General features: G+C 39.6%; 1 protein-coding gene across 9 annotated transcripts in view; it reads right to left on the reverse strand.

Annotated features, from left to right (window-relative positions):
- The window catches only part of Sugct (succinyl-CoA:glutarate-CoA transferase), a 727,080-nt gene that overhangs the window by 173,065 nt on the left and 529,120 nt on the right, over nt 1-24,895 (reverse strand). Inside the window, exon 13 of one of the 9 annotated variants that reach the window (XM_076572950.1) lies at nt 2,026-2,304. The exons of the other annotated variants lie outside the window; for them this stretch is intronic. Coding sequence (XP_076429065.1) covers nt 2,146-2,304 — 159 coding nt within the window. The 3' untranslated portion in view covers nt 2,026-2,145. Of the gene's footprint in view, nt 1-2,025; nt 2,305-24,895 lie in introns of those variants that run through there. 9 annotated transcript variants of the gene reach the window in all.

Raw genomic sequence — 24,895 nt, forward strand, 5'->3', positions numbered from 1 at the left:
TTACTTTAATTGTAACCACAGGATAGCCAAGACAGCTGTCAGAGAATGTCAATAAAGACATGCCTCTCGCATTCTGAAGGAGAGGGTGGATGAGCAGGGTGTGCAGTAGAGCTCAGCTATGAACACAATCATTGTGAATCCTTAAGAAGAAAAACTGCTCATCCTAAGCGAAAGGAAGGGCTGTGGCATGGGGGGATGGGATGGGGCATGCCCACAAGAGAAGGAAGAATGGCTGATGAGCTGTGGAGCCTCATCTCCTAAGACAAAGCTAGCACCATCCAACAATGCTATGGCTTCTCTAGGTTAGGACACAGAGAGCTCTAACTGATGGATGCCCTGTAGAATGATGCTAGGAATACATTTGGCTGCTTCTATGCCAGAACCACTTCCAGAAAGTTACTAAGTAGATGTCACTTAATGCCAGCTGAAGAAATCATAGTCATTAGAAACTTAGACCAGAGAGCAAAGGACACATTTCCACTTAATGACTATTAGCAGTGTTTAACCCTTACAACAATCACATTTTCTTAACCACGAGACTCTCATGCTGGTAGTACAGTTATAAGGAACATTGTCATAACTGAAGGCACATGCTAAAAAGAGCAAAAAATATGTTTGCCACAGAATAAAGGAAGTCTATTATTAGGAATGATTAAGATCATAGAATACTTCCTAGGCTCCCCTACTTAAAGGTGTTGTATGTTTTAATTACCATAAACTTGACATCCCTCCAAGGGAAACACAGATTTTCTTATTTATAAATGAGAAAGTTAAGATTGAGGGAAAGTCAAGGAAATGAAGAATGGCAATGGAACCTGGAACGTTGTTGCTCTGAGTTCAGGTGCTCAGGCTCTTAGCTACATCAGTCCCCTCTGAGTGTTTAAGATGCACTTCCATGAGGAAGCCACCTAGGGATCAGCATCTCCTGTCCTTCCAATGAAACCAATGGATAAACATTAATAAACAGGCAATCATTTCACACCGTCAGCAGAAGTGGCTCAAAACGCTGGTTTAAGTACTGTTGTTTCTTTTAATTAAATGCTGTGAAGGTCAAAGGACAGCTCTCACTAAGACTAACAATTAATAAATAGGACCTTAAAAAACTGAAATGCTCTATAAGGCAAAAGACACTGTCAATAGGACAAAACAGCAGCCTACAGAATGGGAAAAGATCTTTACCAACCCCACATCTGACAGAGGACTGATCTCTAAAGTATATAAAGAATTCAAGAAACTAGACATCAAAAATCAAATAAGCAAATTTAAAAATGGGGGGGGGCAGACCTAAATAGAGAATTTTCAACAGAAGCTCAAATGACAGAGAAATGCTTAGAGAAATGTTCATCATCCTTAGCCATCAGGGAAATGCAAATCAACACGACTCTGAGATTGCATCTTAACCTGTCAGAATGGCTAAGATCAAAAACACAAATGACACTTTATGCTGGAGAGGATGTGGAGAAAGGGTAACACTTCTTCACTGCTGGTGGAAGTGCAAGCTTGTACAGCCACTTTGGAAATCAATATGGTGTTTTCTCATAAAATTGGGAATCAATGTACCTCAAGACATAGCTATACTACTCTTGGGCATATACCCAAAGGATGTTCAATCAAACCAAAAGGACACTTGCTCAACTATGCTCATAGCAGCTTTATTTGTAATAGCCAGGACCTGGAAACAACCTAGATGCCCCTCAACCAAAGAACGGATAAAGAAAATGTGGTACATTTACACAATGGAGTATTACTTAGCTGTCAAAAACAATGACATCTTGAAATTTGCAGGGAAATGGATGGAACTAGAAAAAAAAGTCATCTGAGTGAGGTAACCCAGACCCAGAAAGACAAACATGGTATGTGCTCACTCATATGTGGATATAAGCTGTCAAGGATAACCATGCTGCAATCCACAGACTCAGAGAGGCAAGGTTAGAAGGAGGGCCCAATGGGGGAAGCATGAATCTCCCTGGGAAGGGGAAACAGAGAAGATCTCCTTGGACTGGTGGCAGGTTGGAATAGGAACTTGAGGAATAAGGTTGGGGTGGTGGGCAGAGGGTGAGAGTGCTGAGAAAGATGGCTGGAAAGGGGGTCTGGTAGAAGCCTGATGCAAGGAAAACTCCCACAAGTCTACAAGGACAGCCCCATCTAAGATTCCTGGCAGCAGTAGATGCATAGCCTGAACTGGCCATCCCCTGTGATCAGAATGGTGACTACCCTGGTTGTCACCAGAAAGACTTCATACAGTGACTGATGGAGGCAGATTTGGAAACCCACAGCCAAACATTGGGCAGAGCTCAGGGAATCCTGTGAAGAAAGGGAAGAGGGATTGTAGGAATCAGGGGGATTGGTGACACAGCAGGAAAACCCATAGAAACCATTAGCCTTGCTCATGAGAACTCACAGAGTCTGAACCAACAACCAGGAAGCCTGCATGGGATTGACCTCAGTCCTCCGCATATATGAGACAGTTGTGTAGCTTGGTCTATTTGCAGGACTCTGGGTAATGGAGGCAGGGGCTGTTCCTTGTGCTTTGGCTGGCTCTTGGGAATCTATTCCTCATGCTGAATTGCCTTGCCCAGTCTGAATACAGGGAGAGGTGCTTGGTCTTATGGCAAGCTTGACAGGTCATGTTTTGCTGATGCCCAGGGGAGGCCTGCCCCTTTCTGAGAAAATAAAGAGGAGGGATGGACTGAGGAGGGGGTAGAGGAGAGGGAAATAGGAAGTGAGAAGAGAGGAGGGAGGAGGGGCTGCAATGGGAATGTAAAATTAATTAATTAATTAATTAAATTTTAAAAAAGGAAAAGGCAAAAAAATCATACCTCACTTCTGCTGTGACTCAAATTTTGGGACACAATGTAGTGGATGGGAAGGAGCAATGGCTCTTAGGTCTGAAAGATTTGGGCTTTGTAATTGTTCTGTGCTGGGACCAAAGGACAGAATTTCTAATTAGTGTCAAATATGGTGGTTTATAAGGCATTCTGAGAAAATGAAAATATACTACCTATTTCTCAGTAACACCTGAATGAATTCCAGATGAGCCAACAAGATTTAAGTAAAGATAAAAGTATACACATCTATATGGTATTGCAGTATATCCTTATGACACTTAGAGTGGTCATTACACAAATCTGCATGTGATAAAATGGCTGGAAACCACACACACACACACACACACACACACACACACACACACACACACAAACACGGTACCAACTGTCTGTCAGTCTCCTGATTATGACACTGTGCTATGATTATGTAATGTGTAACTGTTGGAGGACTGGGTACTTTGTACACAGGACTTCTCTGAATGACTTTTGGAATTTCCTGTGGACTTATAATTATCACAAAAATATAAAGAAAAGTAAAATTAATAAAAGTAGAGGAAATGTATGATCAAATGAAAATATAATAGTTGAAATTAGTTTGAAGCAAGGAAGAATGCTTTTAAAACAAGCACATTTCTGAGTGTTCAAAATGTAAAAGTAAAAAGTATGGCATTAACATATTTCCAGCATGTCTGACAAATGAGAGTTAGAGGTTTTAATATAATATCACTTACATTATAGCTGAATGTGTGGACTCAGGGCCCTGGGCAGAGCTGTAATGTGATATCCTGTGATGAGTCAGATTGTCCATCGCCCTGGACATCTGAGGACCCATAGCATGTCAGGTGACCTCTATGACTGTGGTCAACTGTTAGCTGAAACTCCTTATTCTCTTCCTACCTTCTCGTCCCTTCTCCTCCTGTGCTTCCACCTCACTGTGATTCAACAGTGGGGTATTCATGAGATCCTCTTGTACCAAGCCACCTGGCTGTTCCATACATTGCCCATATTAACCTCACAATCTCCTAGTGGAGTAGAATTTACTAGACTCACTTTGGAGATGTAGAGACAGGGACTCAGAGAAGTTGATGACTTGTCCAAGATCACTCAGCCAGGAAATGTAACACCTAATCCTCAAATGATTATGTTCTCTTGCATTAAAAGCCTGGACTGGAAGATTCCAGAATGATTGGAAAATCTACAAACCCGCATTATAAGTATTCTGTCTAAATGAAAATTCCTAATAAGGATCTGTAGGGATGCCCCTCTAGTGCAAACATCTTAACACTTTTGTTGAAGTGTTTCTGTCCTGATTCTCATCATGGTCCAATAATAGAACATTCGTATAGAAGTCTCCTCTGGGAAAACAGCTTTTCCTGGGTCACACTTGTAACATGAGCACAGACTACTTATTATCAATGAGGCTGTTTCTTAGCTCTGTCCTCAGATAGACTGGAGTCTAATACTATAAAAGGGCCATGTATTTCTGTGCTCTGATATCCACTCACAAAAATCAGAACAGTGATCAGTAACTTCTGACCCTGGGTCCCCACATTTCAAATAATGAATGTGAAAAATAAGAGTTATTGCTTTTGTTTGAAATACTTTTGCTATATGCCCATTGTTGAGCATCTTGGATTATAAGTATGAGTACTCAAGTATCAGATACACAGGTACTAAGAAGGTTGAAGCTTAATGCTACTCTTAGAAACAAGAATAAATAATTCTTTAACACCAACATAATCATGGACAAGTGATTAAACTTTGCTAAATCGTCTCTATGACATTGAAAGAATTTGGCACTGCTTGGAAAACCTGTTTCACAACACAGGACTGCTGTGGGATTTCTTTCTGTATGCTGTGAATGTGGGTTGCTATGATTGGCTGATAAATAAAGCTGCACTGGCCTATGGCAAGGCAGCTTAGAGGCAGGTGGGAAATCCAAGCAGATATATGGAGAGAAGAAAGGAGAAAAAAGAGACACCAGCTACTGCCCATGGAGCAGCAAGATGCTGGCAGACCAGTAATATCACAGCTATGTGGTAATATACAGATGAATAGAAATGGGTTGAGTTAAGTTATAAGAGCTATCTAACAAGAAGCCTAACCCATAGCCATACAATTAGTAATTAATATTAGCCTCTGAATGATTATTTTACAAGCGGCTGCAAGACTGCGGGGCTGGGTGGGACCGGGGAAACCTTCCACCTACACAGTACCTCCAGTATTCCCAGTCTGCTAAGAAATTAGAGTACATATCAAAAGAGAAGGTAACAGAAGAGAATTCACAAAAACACATATGAGGGGATATTAATGGGTCAGTGCAGAGCTACATCTGTTCTTAGCTCTTCAGAGAAAGCTGTTCAAAGAATCATGGCCATCTGTGCCATGGAAATGACTACTCCTTGAAGAAGACAAATATGCATATAAGTGTATATATCCATTATCTCTGCATGTGTCTCTCTCTTTCTCTCTGTCTCTTTCTGTGTCTGTCTCTATCTCTGTCTCCCCCTGTCTCTCTAACAAACACACAAAGAGATGCTCATGGAAAATGCAGATTCTCCTATGTGATAGTCTATGTGGTTATCACTATATCCCTTTCTATAACAAAGATGGGACAACAGGATACAAAGCCTCTATTAAATGTAAGCATAGAACCACAGTATTTTCACATCATACAGGCTGGTTTGAGTGTAATATAGTCCTTGAATGGAAAAGAGTATCAAATTTAGCTCTGGTTTATAAGCAAAGGCCCCATGGAATAAGCAACTAGCTCAGGAAATACATTTCAATGACCTTCTATTGAAGTGGAAGTCCCACACTGGTGCTTGTAGGGTGTTAACAAGGAGCTCTTGTTATATAGTTCCCCTAGTCCTGAAAACATGGAAGAGAACTGTGTTGTTGGACCACTATGAAAATGAAAGTAGCTTTACAGTAGGCTGACCCCTAAGCAGAGAGATTTAAAGTGAGGTGGACTCAGTGTCTTTAAAATACACATAAATCTAGCATATCAACACCATATGCTCAAGATATCATTGCCAAATGCAGAGAAGAGAAACAAGCAGACACATAGTCCAAGAAGCTGAGAAGGTAACTTCTGGCTGGCAAAGTCAATATTTAATGATATTAATAGGTTTTCTTGACTTTGATGTTTTTACTAAAAAGTCACATGATAATGTACATTTTCACTGTATTATTTTATTCATTGATACCATGCCAAGATTCTCAAACATAAGAAGAAATATTACAGCACAGTATAATATCTCTAACCTCAGAAAGGTTAGAATATAGATTTCACATTTCTTGGTAATCTTGCTCTGGCATCTAGCCTGCTCTTCCAATGTAAACGCAAAGATGCAGAAGATATCTGATCACTGAGAACCATCTCTCCACTACCAGCCAGATAATCTGCTATCTGCCAGGCCCTGAAAAGAATCCTTTAGATTTTGTATCTTTCAAAGATAATTGTGTAAGCTGCTCTTTGGCTGAGCTTATAGAAAGAGCCAGTAATAAAGTGAGAGTTGCATATTTAATGATATAACCCAGGTTACATCATACTAACCAGTGAGTGCTATAGATTCTCTTTATATTGCATGAATGCATCAGCCAAGGGTCACATTCATGTCCCAGTAGGAGACCAGGGACTTGGCCCTGAGGCTAAGTATTTAGAACACATATTTTCTTAGTTCACTGTAGTGGTGGTTCTAGGTTGTACACTATCTTTCATATCTGAGTCCTCAGTTGGAAGAAGGGAGAAAGCCCACATACCTACTTCACAGAGACTTTTAGTGAAAATGAATAGATTCTAAGGGCAGAGGATGCTATAATTTTAGAAATGGCTTAAGGAGTCTCAACATCAAAACTATTGGTTAATAAGAAGAAGTTTAGTAGCATGGAGACTGAGGATGTCCATACCCAGATGGCTGAAGAAAACGGCCTTTTAACAGTCCCTATAATTAATATATTTCTCTTATGTAAAAATATTGCATTACTTCTAAGATGACCATCTAGGGGATACTGTGCAACATATAATCAGTTTGTTAGAACACCTGGTCTTCAAATGACAGGTAGTAGATAACTGTGAAAAGGACTTGGTTGGTCTTAGGCATTGCTACTCTCCTCAAAGATGCTGCTTAGGGCCCCAGGCTCTGTGGTACTAGAAACAGAATGTCTGTCATCCATGGCTTCTGAACATGTGTGTGGTATTGGGAGTGGGCTTAGTCCTCCGAAATGGCCACAGTGCTCAAGATAGAGGTGCCCTGCTATGTTCATTTCTTAGGAACAAGTTCAGCCAAAGCCACATTAAAAAACAATTGCGAGTGTAGGCAGAGCTCTTTGGGAGGCAGCAAACCTGGGTGCTCAGGAGGAGTGGGTATCTGCATTACAAAATGACAAAGCTGGGCAAGAAGTTCCTGTCCTCAAATTTGTAACTAGGCTGGAATAGGAAATGGCCTCAAAGGCTGAAAAAGAAAGGCATGATAAAAGGAGCCGGTTTCAAAAGGACTTCCACTAACCAAAACAAAGGTGGCATGGCAGACTCCCCACTCAATCCCAGCCCTTGTTTGCAATTTGCAGGCTGGATTTCTACAGAAAGCCACTTAGAGAAGATGTGGACTTTGGTTTGGGTTTTTGGCAGCTCTTTGGTCCTCAGTGAGCCGCTGAGGATCGTATCTGGTCTTCTTATGTTCTACTAAAAGATACATATAAGCAGCCAAGCAAGGGGCAGCTGGTTCTTTTTGCACACACACCTCCTAGTGGCTCAAACAGAACGAGCTACCTGCTCAGGAAGTGTTCTTGCCTTCTGAATTCTGGCTGTCTGAAATCAGTATTTCAACAATGTCCAATACTTCAATATAAAACTATGAGCATGATCTATAATACATTTTCATTTGTTTTCCAGGACAAAAGGAAGTCATGGAACATTCCCTCAGACATGTGTCACTTTTAAATCATGACAAAAACATGAGTACTTAGTTTGAAGACAGAACAAATGGAAAGTTATTCAAAATCCTCTGCATTTGATCTATTCCATTTAGTGTTCCAAGTTACTGAAACAGTAGTATAAGGGGCTGTTTCCCATCATGATTTCCTGGATAAATTCAATACTTAGGTCTCTCATTTCATGATCATTCACATTCTACAGTGTGCAATTTGATTCATGAAAAGCCTTAATAGAAAAGTGAGGAATTTTCAGTGCAAGTGTGGGACTATAGACAGATGTGAGGCCAGACCACTGGGCTAACATAGACAACATTGTACAGTAGGAAAGACAGAATATAAAGAGTTTCACAGAGGCTCCAGGCATTGCCAGGTCCTTGGGAATTGTATTTGACTCATGAAATTTAGAATTCTCTCACCCACACAAATCAATGTCATCTTCTTCTCCCTTGTCCTTGTTTTACCCTCTTCTATAAATCAAGAGATGCATGGAGCTGCCTACAGAAGTCACAAAGATTTCTCCAGTGAAACATGTTCTAGTGAAAGAAGGAACATTTTCCGAAAAGCTCACGGAGTTTAGTTCACAGATTAAATCAAAATTCCCCCATCTCTGATTTGAGTTCTGCTGATAACTAAGAACATTTAAATGCTTTTTTTTTTATAAATTTCAATGTTTTTATGTTAAGTAACTCATTTGTCTATTTTATAGATGAACAAGTCAACTCCAAGGTCTGTCTAATTCAACAAAGGCTACATCTTGACATCTGCAAATGGTGGTCACTTATAGCCTTCCCAGCAGCTTGACACATACCTGCACACTCTCCACCTCTGTGCCTTTAGAGGGCCCCTCTCATCACCTGTGAGTTGTATAACTATCTGTGCTCCTAAGGAACACAACCTTGAGGAGAACAGGAGTTAGGGAATCCCATCTCCAAAGCTGGAGGCAAGGCACCACATTTTCCATATGGTATATGCTCTGTACATATTTAGCAAATTGAACCAAACCGAATTAATTCAATAAGGTATTGCCAACTGAGTAAATTCTGTGTCCCACCCACCTGACAACCTCTTGTTCTCAGCCCAACTCCCACCAGTCAAAATCATTTAAACACAGAAAAAGCTCCATGATTGATAGAAACTTAAATGTTACTCATCACTGTGCGTAGGTAATAACCTTGAATCTAAATGAATGTGGCTCTAATTTCAGGCATAGCATGAACATCTGGAATGACTTTGGAGTGGCAGGTTTTTTTCCCAGAAGGCCAGAGAACATATTTGGAACTTGGTGGCACTTAAGCTTGTACTAATATCACAGGCACTCAGTCACCCACCTTGCCACTCTCATCTAAAAATTGAAAAAAAAAAAATAGGACTCATCAGCTGTTGGAAGCATTTTAATTTACTAATTTTTTTGTATAACAAAAATGCAAATCTCTGACCCCATCTCACCAAGTAGCCTTTAAACTACTGCCATCCTTGCCCTAGCCATGCCAGCCAGTCACTGGCTTCCACTTCACAGTCTCTTAAGACTTCAATGGTCATATTACATAACTTTCACTAATCCTTCAGGACTCAAATCATATAACCTGGGACATCCCCACTGCCTGTAGTGGACAGCACCAGGATCTCTTTCTCTCCATTCTACGAAACTTTTGGATCTATACAAAGCATACATGATGTAAAATAGTAATTCTAGTTAACATCGATGCCTTGGGTTCCAGAGGTCCTGGGAATGCATGGCACACTGTGATCACTGAGGAACAAAACATATTAGCTGGTTGAGAAATGGAATGAATGAGCAACATTCATACAGTGATGGCTGTCACCTCAGAGTATTCAGAGGAGAAGCTGAGGGACTTGAGATGTGTTGTTTTGTTTTGTTTTTGTGGTTGTTGTTTTGTTTGTTTGTTTGTTTGTTTGTTTGTTTGTTTGAGACAGGGTTTCTCTGTGTAGCTTTGCACCTTTCCTGGAACTCACTCTGTAGCCCAGGCTGGCCTCGAACTCACAGAGATCCCCCTGCCTCTGCCTTCTGAGTGCTGGGATTAAAGGCATGTGCCACCACTGCCTGGCACCGAGGATTTCTATCTTGAGGTCAAGAGGATGACTGTTTTCATTCATTCAGTTCTGACCATCTACTTAATACATGTAATTTACTAGGAACAGTGGAAGCACAACTAGATAAACCAGAGGCCAAGATGCTAAGGGGGTAAAACTATAGTTGTAGAATTCTTAGATAAAGCTCAAGCATTCCTTGTTGGGTGATGAGGAAAACTCAAACATCTGGCCAGAGATTGGCTCAGTGGGTAAAGCGCTTGCTGTACAACCATGAGGACCTGGGTTCAGATCCCCACATGATATAAAGGCTAGGCACAGCAGGGTGTATCTTTAATCCTAACATTGGGTGTGAGAGGTACAGACAGGCTTGCTGATCTACCATTGCAGCCAAAAGGTCTAGTTCCAGGTACAATGGAGACCTTGCCTGAAAAAACAAGGAGGAAAAAATATAGGAAGACATCCAACTCTGGCCTTCACATGCCCACACATGGATAAACACACATGAACACATGTACATACACCATAAACATGTAATACACATGCATATGTAAGGACCCTGTGAAAGGCTCATTTGACTCCTGAAGGGTTTGTGACCCACATGTTGAGAACCACTGCCCTAATGCTTATCTCTGAGCTCAAAGACCTCCATGCTTCTTACATATCCATATTTTTGAGCTTTTAATTGTATGCATATATGAATGTGTATATGTATGTACGCATGCTCAATATCTGTGGCTACTCTATCCCAAATACTCTGGTGTGAATATTTATGAAAACGTTAATTACATAGTAATTACACAGTATAATATAAAACTCCTCTTGGTTCTTTTTTGCCAACTAATATCCTCTTTCATGTATGAAACATTCTCTTTCCTCTTTGGATGACAGCTTTAACATTCCACAGGCCTGAGTTTACTGTCCCTAAACTGCTTACTCTCTTGAGTCCTGTTAATCTCTCATGTTTATTATCATTTTTTCAGCTGCAGTCACTGCGAACAGTAGTATGTTTTCCCTCATGGTAATAAATATTCATGTATTTATGAAGTAATGAAGAAAGTGTTGCTTAGCATGAAAAAGTCGATGTCAACAGTCAGGAGAGAATGAAACAGCATTAAAATCTATTAACATTCTCACACCTTCCTAGAAGTTCAGTTACTCCACATGGAGAAGGCTGAAACTTGGAGTTTGGGAATTTGATAATGACTACAGGATGGGCAGGAAAACAAAGCCACATCTGGATCGCCATGGCTCTGAGTGTTATTCCTATTTCACAATAGCACATGGGTGAGAAGCACTTGGGGGCTTTTTTTTTTTTTTTTTTTTTACATTGTTTATTTATCCCTTGGAGACTGGGATGGTCTTCACAGTCCAAACATAAAACACAGCCTGGGCAGTGATGACTTGTAATGCAGGCTGCTCAGACTTGTCAGGAAATGGAGACTGCTCACCATGGAGCTCCTTAGTTTGAACTCATACCTGTATTCTGAACTCAGATCCCCTCTCAAATGTACCTGCTGGCTCAGAGTGGAGCTACTGTGATGGCACAGCTGTCAATTTCCCCACACAAATATTGTCTGGTGAGTTTATAAGCAGTGATTCAAAGTTAGTTCTAGAACGTTTTGAAATATGAATAGAAGAGTTGCTAGACATGAGTGCTATGCCAATGTGAACACACTGTGTATATGGAAAACATTCACTTGAAATAATGCTACAAAGCACATTGTAATCAGAAGATGTTTTGTAGTTCTCATCATGCAAATAGAATCTTAGGAAAACTATTTAACCATCCTGACTATCAATTTCAGCCTTTCCTTAGTGTTACCATTCTTAACCAGAGTTAAGTTCTACCCACAGTCCTACAGGGGACTGGGACTTTGGAGACAGTTTTGATTTTCACCAACAGCATGGGTGTTCCTTGTGATGCACAGTGAATAGAAGGGGGAGACAGTAAGAAAAACAAACAAACAAACCCCCCCGCTAGTGCTTATAATAGTCCCATAACAAAGAATGATCCGAAGGCCAAAATGTCAGTAACATCAAAGTTGGAAAACCCATCTTATTGGATTAGTGATGATGGTACCTGACCAAAAAAGCTTTTAGGAGCATCGAAGGAATTAACACTTTGAAAGCAATTATTGTTGCTATAATAGTGCAAATGCAGTATTATTTCCCAATAATCCTTTGAAACTGCTTTGCTTAATTAGCAATATAAAGGAAACTAACACTTGTTGAGAGCTGATAGTATGCCAAGGACTGTATGCTAAATACTTCCTGTATTTTATCACATTTAACAACACAACAATCTCACTAAAGAGTGATTATCTCAATTTAGGAGGTTAATCCCAAACTCTTATATAACAAGGTAAGTCTGTTCTAACGTCTTTGTTTGAAGAGAAGAGAACTTTGAATGGAAACTCCCACCAGGTGTGTTCACCCTCAGCCCCTCGGCAACAACAGCATGAATCCTGCCCAACACAAAACCACAAGCGTCCTCAAAATGGTCTAAGAGGTGTGACATTTTCCTTGTCAGTTGATCGGGCATTTCTCCAGCATGAGCTTTGTAGATGAACAGATAGTATTGCAATGTCAAAAGGCTGGATATCACTGCAGGCCTGTGGAGAAACGGAAGTTTTGTTTCCCGGCTCAGGATTTGCCTCCCTACTTCTCACTTAAGAAGTCCCCTTGTTTGTCAAGTTGGTTCTACTGCTCCTCAAACTCAACATCTTGCCTCTCAACTACTACCCGAAGCTCTCTTGCTTTCTTAGTAATCATACCAAAATTCTAGCACATCCCTCACAATGACATGCCAGACTTCCCAGGAAACATACTGCAATATTTAGGAGAAAAAGAAAACTAATAAAAAAAACTTGACAAAATTCTAAAATTCTTGAGGTGTTGGAATGCAGATGGAAATTTCACTCTCTCAGCAATATCAGGTACATATTCATCTTACAACCAAGAATTGTATTATATAATGAAGGGCATACTCAGCATAACTGTTCCTGTCTTCCAAGCCAAAGTCCATAGAACTGATCACATGACCAAGTGGTATTTTGTTATAGAATCTCCCAAAATACTTCTTAGATATTTAGTTCACATTCATCCACTAATTTTTTGAGGCAAGGTAGCAATTTGATGTCAGAAAATACAGAGCCACTTCCTAGGCAGAGATGTTTTCTCAGAGGGCAGTTCCAGCTACTTATGAGGAGAGTTATTTTCTATCATCTTCTTTGACTTATTTAACTTATAAGACTGAAAAAGCACAAATTCAGACCATTCTCAGTGACTTAACCAAAGGCAAGAACAATGTAGAAACTGTTCACTAACAATGTGAATCATTTTCAGATAATCCCCAGAAAATCTGGGATAAGTTAGGTGAAAGAGAGATAGATGACAGTATGTGGAAAACTTTATTTATGAATCTTAATAAAAATTTCTATTGCAAAGGAAATACTAGAGACAAAACTGAAAAGCACTCCAACAAGAATAAAGCTTATTCCAGGCTGACACTGAGATGCAAAGAGGCTCAGGACCAACTCGTTAAATGCCAAGTCCATGAGATGGATGGCAGGCCAGGGCTCAGCTGGAGAAGTTCCCTTCTTAAGGCTTTGCCAAAAGCCTGATTACACAGTAAAGACCATCGTGGTTCTATCAGGACTGACCCAACATCCTTGCCAGTTTTGCTCTGTCAGCTTTCTTGCAAGATGGAAAAAAGTTGGTAGGTTCTGGACTAAAAACAGTCTTCTTCATTCACACTTAAGGCCTTTGACAGAAACTTTTAAACTGAAAGGGGAAAATGGAAGCCATTCAAGAACAAAAAATTTAAGTTTTACAACACCTGGTGATCCCTTTGAATGACAATAGTTGATAAAGCAGAATGGACTTGGACTTATGAACAAATTCACTCTAAGAAATATCCACATGCATGTTAGTTTATGGTAGATACTGACATATTTAATGTGTTTAAGTGGCAGAAATGCTTTCAAAACAATGGTGAGAACATGGCAGGACAATGTGTTTGGGAGATCAGAAAAGTGTCTGTGAAGTTGGAATAAAACTGTTTGGAAACAGTGGTCTAAAGGAGTATCCTTCCTTCAAATTCACCCATGTCATGAAAACAATAATTATTTTAACCACATTCATGTAAGTGGGAGGAAAGGGAATATCAGTTAACGTGTCATTGATATTAGATTGGGTGTTAAAATTCTAATATGGAATAATATGCTGACTATCAGTCTCAAATAAATGCCCAGATTTCTTCACTGGTCGGGTTTTATTCCATGATTATATCTGCCAGCTAGTATGTCCGTGTATATCACACTCACTTCATTACAGAAGCAGTATAGTAGGGAAGCCAAACAGTGAAACCCAAAGATCTGGTTCCAAACCCCAGCTCTGACACTACATATATGACTTTAGAAAATGTGCTTAACGTGGCCCTGAGCTTCCTCTTCTAGTAGATAGAGATACAGAGTTTCAGAGTTAAGAGAATGGATGCATGTGAAACTCTTATAACAGTTGGTACATAAGAGCTCTGTGAATTGTCAGCCTCATCTTACAAATAAAGACAGTGGACTCTGCCAGGAAAATTAACTTGTCTAAATTAGCATAGCTCCTATGTGCTGGAGCTACTTGAAACAGCTTTTATCACTGGCCAAAACCTAAGATGGCACATTTCATAGGATGTGTCTTGCAAATGACTGTGAAGACTCAATCTGTCTCACTAATGGGAATAATAGCTGCTAGGGCAGAGACTGGGACTGCTCTTAGTCTTAAAACATAAATCTGAATGACCTCCAAGCCCTTATGGGGGCAGGGAGCAAAGATAAAATATTTCAGGGAGTAACCTCCACTGCCTCAAAAATATTTCAGGGATGAACCTCCACTGCCTCAATGGAAAATTTCTTGCCTCTTTAATGAGATTGGTTTCCTAACACTTAGCACAATGTGTGAATATCTGAAAGCCACCCTCTTTCCTTGTACCCCAAAATCCTCTCAGGAAAATGTTGCTATTGTCACAGTTGTTTCACTGTTGGATTTACTGAGTTCATCCTGGCTCATATCTGTGTAAAGTGTAAGAGTGGCAGCAGCTTCTTACAGGGGTTTAGAATAATAACGCTAGCATTGGTGCCTTAGGCTTTCTGTATTTAGTTTTGTTATGGAACTTTATCTTCTCTTCTGCTGTCCCCACCTTGCAGTAAATCATGCTTTATGAGTTGTCCTTGTAGCTAACAAAGCCACTGTCGTCATGAAGCAGATGAGTGGACATTGCAGGCTTTCATAGTTTGGCTCCATTAAAGTTTGGATAAAATTAACACTGTGATTCTGATTCCATGCTCACAAAAAAGTGAGGCTGCCTTCTGGGGAGAATTATGAACTCTGCAGGTTTTGATTGTTTGCAGATACCCAGTGGCTATGATATCTGAGGATCAGCAGACGGCATGCCATGAGCATGATCTGGCTCCAAGAAGGAAAACCTTTGCTCTCCTTTTAGTCCTAGAGTCAAAACCAACAACAACAACAGATCTATTTGTGAATTAACCATTATTTTCCTGGTGCCTACCACAGTCTGATATATTTTAGCTTTAAAGGGTGGAAACTGTGATCATCCTTGAATGCAAAAACCCTTTCTAATTAATAGAGCTAGAAGCCCAATCACTCTAGGATTCATCCATGTCAGTTATTTTCCTGCTTCTACAGAGTCCAGCTTTATTCTTGAGATTCTCAGTTGTCAAATCATTTTCTCTAAGTCCTTTTTATCAGTTATCAGGGGAAATAATCAAGCACTAGAATGCAAAGCCCACCTATATTTGGTACTTGTTTTTACCACTGAAGGAGTAGTAGATGAGTAGGGTCTGTTAAAAAAAATTTCAATCACATGCTTAAGTTACTTAGAAGAATCAGTTTGTATATTCATACCATGGAATCAATATCTATCTATCTATCTATCCATATCTCTCTCTCTCTCTCTCTCTCTCTCTCTCTCTCTCATCCATTTACATGATTTATAACAAGGCTTATGTAAACGTAGTTTTTCAAATAAACATTAGGCATTTTATTGATGGGGGAATGTCTTTCTATATGCTACAAATATGTGTTGCTCTGATTGGTTGATAAATAAAGCCATTTGGCCTATGGCAAGGCAGCTTAAAGAGAGAGACAGGAAGAAGGCAGGGAGAGACGCCAGTGAGTTGAGCAACATGTATGTAATGGGATGCAGGTAAAGTCACGGTGGAACATGTGGCGATACATAGATTAATAGTTATGCGCTAATTTAAGATATAAGAGCTAGCTAGCAAAAATGTTGAGCCATGGACATGCAGTTATAATTAATATAAGCCTTTGTGTGTTTACTTGGGGGACATGAGTGGGAAAGACAGACAGGACACAGGAAATCTTTTGGCTACATACTATCTATATATTAACATAACTGACATCTTTAAGTTTAGGGAAATAATAATTAGTAATGATGACTAGATGGAAAGTGAACCTAAGTTTCTAGAATATTTTCTGGTTTTAAAGTGTCTTTTAAACATAAATCAGCCAATCATATACACAAAGTTCTTATTCATACATATAAAGACACTGTAAATGCAAGCTTGTAAAAGAGTCTTAAGTCCACAGTCTGAGAACCAAATCACAACCATTATACTTACCATCTCAGCCCATGTCCCAAATACCACATGTTTTTAGTCTCTTTTTGACTCAACAATAAGGGCTCAAATGCAAAGTCCTTTTGTTGCTACTCCAAAACCATAAGAGAACAAACCCATTTATCTGAACATGAATTTGAAATTGTTTCTAGTATGGTGACCATATGTATTCATCCTGAAAAAGTAAAAGCAAAATATTAATTTCTCTTTCTGCTAGAGCACTTTATGTTTCTGACATGAGGAACTGATACTATTAAGTGGTAATTTACAGTGTGGCTCCTTATTACTTAAATATGGAAAATATACAGGGAAAGTCATGAGGACTAAGGAAGGGAACACACTGAATAAAGTACTACACACAGATAATTCTCAGAACTTACTCCCTATCCTTCCTCATCTGACTCCCTATCTCCCAAATCCATCCACCCCATCCCCTACCACTCAATCAAAAGAAAAATGCCCATAAACTTTGTCATTACAGGAATGGGAGCTATAGCAAACTGAGTTCCTATGTTTATAAGAAATGAGCCATTGCCATGGTTATCTACCTCTTAAAGCAGAATGCCATCAGAAGGGTTACTATCTCTGCTGTGTGATGCTTTCACATGGCATTGAGGAAGACACTGTAAGGGAGGATTTGTCATCGCAGAAAGTCAGCAGTGGTAGAGAAGCTTTATCTAGTGTCTGAGGACTATTATGACTGTTATTCCAATAAGAGTGTGTGTGTGTGTGTGTGTGTGTGTGTGTGTGTGTGTGTGTGTGTGTAATATACCAAATTTGTGCAATGTCCATGGTGACCAGACAAGAGGATTGGATACCCTAAAACTGAGGTTGCAGGTGGTTGTGAGTTGCTTGATGTGGGTGATGAGAACCAAACACAGGTTCTCTGCAAGGGTGGGGTGCTGTGGATATCATTCTATATAAATAAAACACTGATGGCCAGTGACCAGGCAGGAAGTAGGTAGCCAGGCAGGAAGTAGGTGGGACAAGGAGAGAGGAGAATTCTGGGAAGTGGAAGGCTGGGGGAGAGACACTGGAGCCACTGCCAGGAAGCAGCATGTAGAGACTCTGGTAAGCCACCAGCCACGTGGCAAGGTATAGATTTATAAAAATGGGTTAATTTAAGATAAAAGAACAGTTAGCAAGAAGCCTGCCACGGCCATACAGTTTATAAGTGATATAAGCGTCTGAGTGATTATTTTATAAGTGGATTGTGGGACTTCGGGGCTTGGGGAACATGGAGAGAAGCCCTCCAGCAACAAATGGCGCCCAACGGCTCGAGTTTCCACCTTAAACCTGAGAATATTTAATAACCAATTCTAAACAGAGCCAAAACCAGGTTCCTACTTCTTGTCTCATATGGGCAGCTAGACACCGCAAAACGCAGGTTTGAACACTGGCGGGTTCCTGGCGTGTGTGTTTGACCGGCAGTATGGCGGGAATGAGGCCTCTGCCAGCGGCACATTACACTGTGTGGTAGATTTAGTCTTTACTAGTATTTTAAAAAAAAAAAAATGAAGAAGAAGAGGTTTCTGGGCTACACGCTACTTTGATAAAAGTTTAGACCCACTTTTTCTGAGACTTGATGACTCCCAGAGCTGGCGAAAAACGTCCCACTGCCATGTTGGGAAGCTGAAGTGGGTGGAGCCAGCAGCCACACCGCTGTTTCAGTCTTAGAATGGTGCAGTTTAAATCAATAGGCTCAAGGTAATATAAAACATAAGTCATGTAAAGATGGCTACCACACAGAGAATCTGGATTATGTTGTCTTTGATATTCGTAACTGAAGAAAAACATTTGATTACAAAAGCTGTTGAGTTATGCCAAAATGTATATTTTAAAGTTACCTTGACTTCAAAATTTGGATTTAAGGATATGTTGCTTTGGAAAAGAGGTTCTGCTTTTGTTTCCACAGAAAGTCAGAGGCTGTGGATTTGTTCCAGATTAAGATACATCAGGTTTCACCAGCCAAGACCCCCTGAAAGGTCTCTGATGACACCATGGCCCAGATGATCCAACATCCAGAGCGGTTTCAAGGCAACTGGTTCACACAATACAGCCTCAAGGACTACCCCATAGGCTTAAAATTTTCTTTGCTTCCCCATAAGATACAGCGCCCCCCTCCAGCAGGAAGTAGTAAGAGATGCTACGCCCAAATTCCCAAATATACCAAGCTGGCTTTAGAGGTGGAATTGGCTCACTCCCCCTCTAAACCCAGACATATTGTTTTAAAAAAAATGGTTAAGAGATTCTTGTGTCCCAAATCAGAAGAGCCCTCTGGTATGGGACAGAGAAAAACCAATATTTTTATTTAAAACAGGTTGATTATAAATGTGATCTCTTTCTAAAAAAGAAAAGGGGATTTGATATAGATATATAGGAGGATATAGAGATGATAAGATAAAAGGATAGATTAATCAACCTACTTTTAAAGAACAACTTGTTTAAAATGTTTTACATTGGTATAGATTTTAGTTTATGTTTAAAATGTTTTACATTGGTATAAATTTTAGTTTATTGATACAAACTTGAAGTTAATTTTGTTATACTGTATATATATATATATTTCTATTCTTGTTTGAGGTTTTATGTTTATGTAACTCATTTAAAATTGTAATAGATAATTAAAAATAGATTAATAATTAGTCATCTATGATAATCATATTTGTAGCCATGTTAGTTAAGTCTTCTAGGTATACATAAATATATTTCAGATAGATAGGTAATCTTCAAACACTTCATAGACCTAGAGAATATGGCATTTAAATAACTTAGAATTCTGTTGACATGAGACACAATTGCTCCTGGCTGCACTAATTTGATCCCGAGAGAGTGTTGGGCTTCTAAGACATTTCCATTTGGAAGTTTGTCTTTTGGCACAAAATGGCCTACTAGGCAAAGAACTGCCCTTGCCTTGACGGCTGACAGTACAAATGCAATGCTGTCCTTTCTGGACAAGTGGGACACAAGGAAAGCGACCACTGTACTCTGCCAAGACAGGGTAAGATGGTCTTTCAGAAATCCTGCTTCTGAAAATGGTCTGTCAGATACTCTAGGCCTATAGCCAATTTGAATGCACCAACAATGCTGAGAAACATTAGGTGACTATCCAGGCTGCCAGCTGTCTTGGTCTACTTTTGCAAGATTCCCAAAAGTTGCTTACATCCATCTACCATTTCTCAGGTACCATTATGTTCCTTCTCAGGTCTTTGATGTGGTTGAAAACTAGATAGTTGTAATTTCCTCAGTTATGACAAAAGATAAGTTAGATATAAAACCTTAAACTCACAAATATAAGATAGATAAGACATCTTCTTTAATATTGTAACTGTAATTCTTGCTCAATAATTGTTTTATTATATGTAATATTACCATGTTAAAGTTAAAACCTTCCTTTTTAAAAAAAAGAAAAAAGGGGAAATGCTGTGGATATCATTCTATATAAATAAAACACTGATGGCCAGTGACCAGGCAGGAAGTAGGTAGCCAGGCAGGAAGTAGGTGGGACAAGGAGAGAGGAGAATTCTGGGAAGCGGAAGGCTGGGGGAGAGACACTGGAGCCACTGCCAGGAAGCAGCATGTAGAGACTCTGGTAAGCCACCAGCCACGTGGCAAGGTATAGATTTATAAAAATGGGTTAATTTAAGATAAAAGAACAGTTAGCAAGAAGCCTGCCACGGCCATACAGTTTATAAGTGATATAAGCGTCTGAGTGATTATTTTATAAGTGGATTGTGGGACTGCGGGTCTTGGGGAACCTGGAGAGAAGCCCTCCAGCAACAGTGGGGAGACTTCTTAACCACTGAGCTGTGTTATTGTATTCCCCCAAATATTGTGCATGCTAATAAACTTATCTGGGGTCAGAGACAGAACAGCCACAATATTAAACATAGAGGATAGGCAGTGGTAGCACACACCTTTAATCCTAGCATTCCAGAGGCAGAAATCCATGTGTTCAAGGATACAGCCAAGCATGGTGACTCACACCTTTAATCCCAGGGAGTGGTGGTAGAAAGCAGAAAGATATATAAGGCGTGAGGACCAGAAACTAGAAGCATTTGGTTTGGTTAAGCTTCAGGCTTTTGAGCAGCAGTTCAGCTAAGAGCCATTCGGATATGAGGACACAGAGGCTTCCAGTCTGAGGAAGCAAGACCAGCTGAGGATCCAGCGAGGTGAGGTAGCTGTGGCTTGTTCTTGCTCTCTGATCTTCCAGTGTTCACCCCAATAACTGGCCTCAGGTTTGATTTCATTAATAAGAACTTTTAAGATTCATGCTACATCCATCTCTCCAGCTCCATTAAATTGTCAATGGGAAATTATTCACAATAATCTAATACGATTTTCCTTTGAAAGTGACATTCTAAATAAACTGTGCTCTTTATTTGTGGATGAAAGACATATTGAATTTAGGCATAAAAACCAAAAGAAACTACTTAGAAATATTTTACTTCTCAGAAGTAAGGACTAGCCTTTTACCATCAACTGAATACCTAAGCTTTATCTAGAACAATGAGAGTTTGTTCCAGCCAAGTCTGCTTTTTGAATTACTTGATGGCTACAGAAAAAGTTAAAAAAAAAAAAAAAACCCAAACCAAAAAAACAACTGCAGGTTATGTGTCTTAGTTAGTGTTTCCATTACTGTGATAGAATGCCATGAACCAAAACAACTTAGAGATCAAAAAGTTATTTGGCTTACATTTCCACATCAGAGTTCATCATCAAAGGAAGTTGTTAGGGGAGGAACTCAAGGCAGGAACCTGGAGGCAGAAACTGAAACAGAAGCCATAGAGGAGTGCCACTTACTGGCCAACTCTCCCTGGCTTGATCAGTTTGTTGTCTTATACTATCCAGAACCACCTACTGGGGTGGCCCTGGCGCTAGCGAGGTGGGTTATCCCATATCAATCATTAAGAAAAAAAAATGCCCTTTAGACTTGCCTACAGGCCAATCTTATGGAGGCAAAATTTGTTCTTCACAGATAGATGTAGGTTTGTTTCAAGTTGACATAAAAATAACCAGGGAAATGTATAAACTGAGTATGCACTCACTGACTTACATTTTTCCATGTATGTTGTTTATAAAAACAAGCTCTCAAAGAAAGTTCCAGTTGGGCCTTTGTCTCACAGAATTAGTTAATGTTCTTCCTTTCTTTGTCCCATTGATAAACCACAAAAGGAAGAGTCAATAGACAAACCTCTTCCTCTACTCTGCCATCTCAAAATGATGGCTCTTCCTAATTATCTTCTAAAATATCAATCACAAATTTAATTTAGTAATTTTTTTGAGACAAGGTTTCCCTCCATAGCCCAGTCTGGTCACACAGACTATTTTTCTGACTCTACTTTCTAAAGCTGAGATTTTTGGCATGAACCATTATGGCCAGTTAATATAGTGATTTCTATTATATGTCTATATACTTGCACTTTCTTACTCAAAGAAAAAAGAAGTCATTATAGGGAAATTTAGAAAATGAAGAAAGTAATTAAAGGAGGAAAATGCTCTGTGGTCTCACTCTAACATATAATTAATATTAACATTTGTGTATATTTGCTTAAGTATACAAGAAATTTTGTTATCGTGAGGGTTTTTTTTTTCCTCATATTTAGTGACCATGATATATATGTACTTTGGGTATTGTTTTCAAATTTTTATTACAAATATAATTTTATATAGAAATGTGTGTTATAACAACTACTCTGGGGATTGGGTTGTTTCCTCAGTGCAAGTCTAAACTTTGACACACAATGTCTAGTACATATTGACACACCTGACTTTAAATCCCTGGTGAGAGAAAGACTTTCTTGTGAGCCTGCAGCTCTAAGAACCTCTGGGGGAGGAGACTGGCTCAGGCGGCAGCCATTGGAGCTTAGGAAAGGGACCAAGGGATCAAGGTGTTGCCGCACTTGATGGGAAATTAACCAGCTGCTCTCTGAGAGGGGCCTAAAATAAAGCTGCGAGTCATTCCATGAATTCAGAACACAAATCATCCGACTCGACCTGTGTCAAAGAGAATTAGATGAAACCAAAAACAAGAGTATCTGTTGACAGCAGACAAGGTGGCACATGCTGAGGAAAGAGATCTGGGTTTGAGTTGGAAAAGAAAACAAAGAAGAAAAAAATGAATAAAGAAAAACAAAAGTAAGAAAGGAAACCTCAGGACCAACAAGTGTCCAGGGATGTCAGAGATCTCCCAGGCTGGAGAGGAACTATTCCTTACTGGAGGTTGAACACAAGTGTGCTGGCCCCTTGCAATGCCTCACCAGCACAGAAACAAGTGATTTTATTTCCAAACTGATAGACGGAGAAGGAAAAGACAAGAAAAGAAACAAAACAGCTTAGGAGATGATAACAACCTCTGTATTAGTTATTTTTCTGTTTTCACTACCTAGGCAACTTATAAAACAAAGTTTATTTGGGCTATGCTTTCAGAATTCATCATGGTAGCTAAGTACAGCAGCAAGGAGTACACATGAAGGCAGGAGCAGAAAGCTGAGTGCTCACATCTAAAACACACAAGTAGGAAGATTAAGGACCAAACTGGAAATTGCCCTATACTTTCAACCTCAAAGCCCACCTCAAATGACTTACTTCCTCCAGAATCATCTAAACCTCTCCAAACAGCACCACGGGGTATTTAAAGATGCTCCAGGAAGACATTTGAGCAGAAAGACCACAGAAAATTAATCCATATTGGAGTAGCATAGTAGATGTCACAAGAAATTCCTCTATTTGTGTGTCAGGGTGCAGGAGCAACAGTTCACCTCTGGAAATCAGAAGACAAGTGTGGCAGTTGGTTCTATCCTTCTGCTGTGAGTCCCCAAGACTGAACTCAGGAAATCAGGTGTGAAAGCAAGTGTCTTTACCACTGAGCCATCTTGCCAGTGCCTAAGACTTCTGTTTTTCAAAACTCATGTAGGGAACATGGTTCTGATGGAGAATGTAGGTATGAATTACTACAAAAAAAAAAAAAACAAAATGAACAGATAAAGGCATTTGGTACAAACATTGACATACTCATACCAATGTGAATAGTTTCTACCGATTTACTCAAAATAGGAATATAACCATGCCAAAACAGATTGAGGAGCAAAGGTTGTAAACTGTGTGAGAAAGAATAAGAAAGCTAAATCATCATTGGATATGGAATAGAATAAATGTATCATACCTAAAATTCAAACAAGTCAAGAAACAGCAGTATTGAATGTATTATACTGAAATACAGAGGTAATTAGTAGAAAAAGCAACTTCCAGAGTTTTGGAAAATGGGAACCTTGAGGCAGGATAACAGGAAAAGCTGCAATTGCTACTATAAACCTGTGAGTTCTTATTTCTTTGGGCTGCTTATATGAACCAATGTTGAACATAATTTTTTAAAAAACCACAAGGAAATACTTCAAAGGGCTAGAATAGAATCTGAGTGCTGGGCTACAGATAAAATCCAGCGCTTGTAGGCATCTCTACCCAGCCTCATGGAGACTGGTTTCCCAAGAGATTCTCAACCTGGTATGAGAATATTGTCCTTTTCTAGTTGCAGCAAGAGAGCGGCAGATTGAGATGGGCTCAACTCATCCTTGTTGGTCTTTGAAGATAAAGGAGGGGCCAAAGGCCAGGAAGTGAAGCAGCCTTTAGCTAAGGCCAGCCCTCAACTGACAACCAGAAATATACCTTAGACCATGATCTTGCAGCCACAAGGGACTGAACCTGTCACCAACCCAAATAAGAAGGAAAGGAGTCTGGGACACTTCATTTTTAGTTTGGTAAGACCCATGTTAATTTTTTCACTTCTAAAACTGTTAAATAATGCAATTGTGCAGTTTTAAGCCACTCTACCCAGAGTACTCTGCTACTCCAAAACAATAGAAAACTGTTAACATAGACCGCCAAATACTCAGTCACCTTGTGAAGTTACTAATTTAAGTGGCAAGGACTGAAAGCAGCAGTTGTTAGGTTCAATAAACGAATATAAAATTCTAAATACATCTGAGAACATTTAACAGCATCAAACAATAGAGGGTCAATCTGTCAATTATGCACTAAGTCAATAATTTTGAGCCTGGTCAAAAATCCAAAGGTTCCCATAGTGGAAACAGGGACTTAAGACAACCAACTTTCTCCCTTATTTTTCTATTAGACATCTTCCCAACACATCTAAGCCAATGGGATGTGTTTACCATGGAATTTTTTAAAAAACATAAGTACCTATATAAAAGCTCAAGCTCTGCCTGAACCAATGAACCCTGGAAAGAAAGGAGGTGGTCCTGAGCACAGCTGGGAGTGTCAAAGCATCCCCTACTGTAACTTTCAGCTCTGTAGCAAGAGGAATAGACTTTTCAGGGCTAACTAGACTTTCACAGAAGAGGTAAATAACTCTTCATTCACACTGTCAGGCGACAGATAATGAAAACAGCCTTGATTACATTTTAA

The sequence above is a fragment of the Peromyscus maniculatus genome, chromosome 5 (genome assembly GCF_049852395.1).
Source record: "Peromyscus maniculatus bairdii isolate BWxNUB_F1_BW_parent chromosome 5, HU_Pman_BW_mat_3.1, whole genome shotgun sequence".
NCBI classification, from domain to species: domain Eukaryota; kingdom Metazoa; phylum Chordata; class Mammalia; order Rodentia; family Cricetidae; genus Peromyscus; species Peromyscus maniculatus.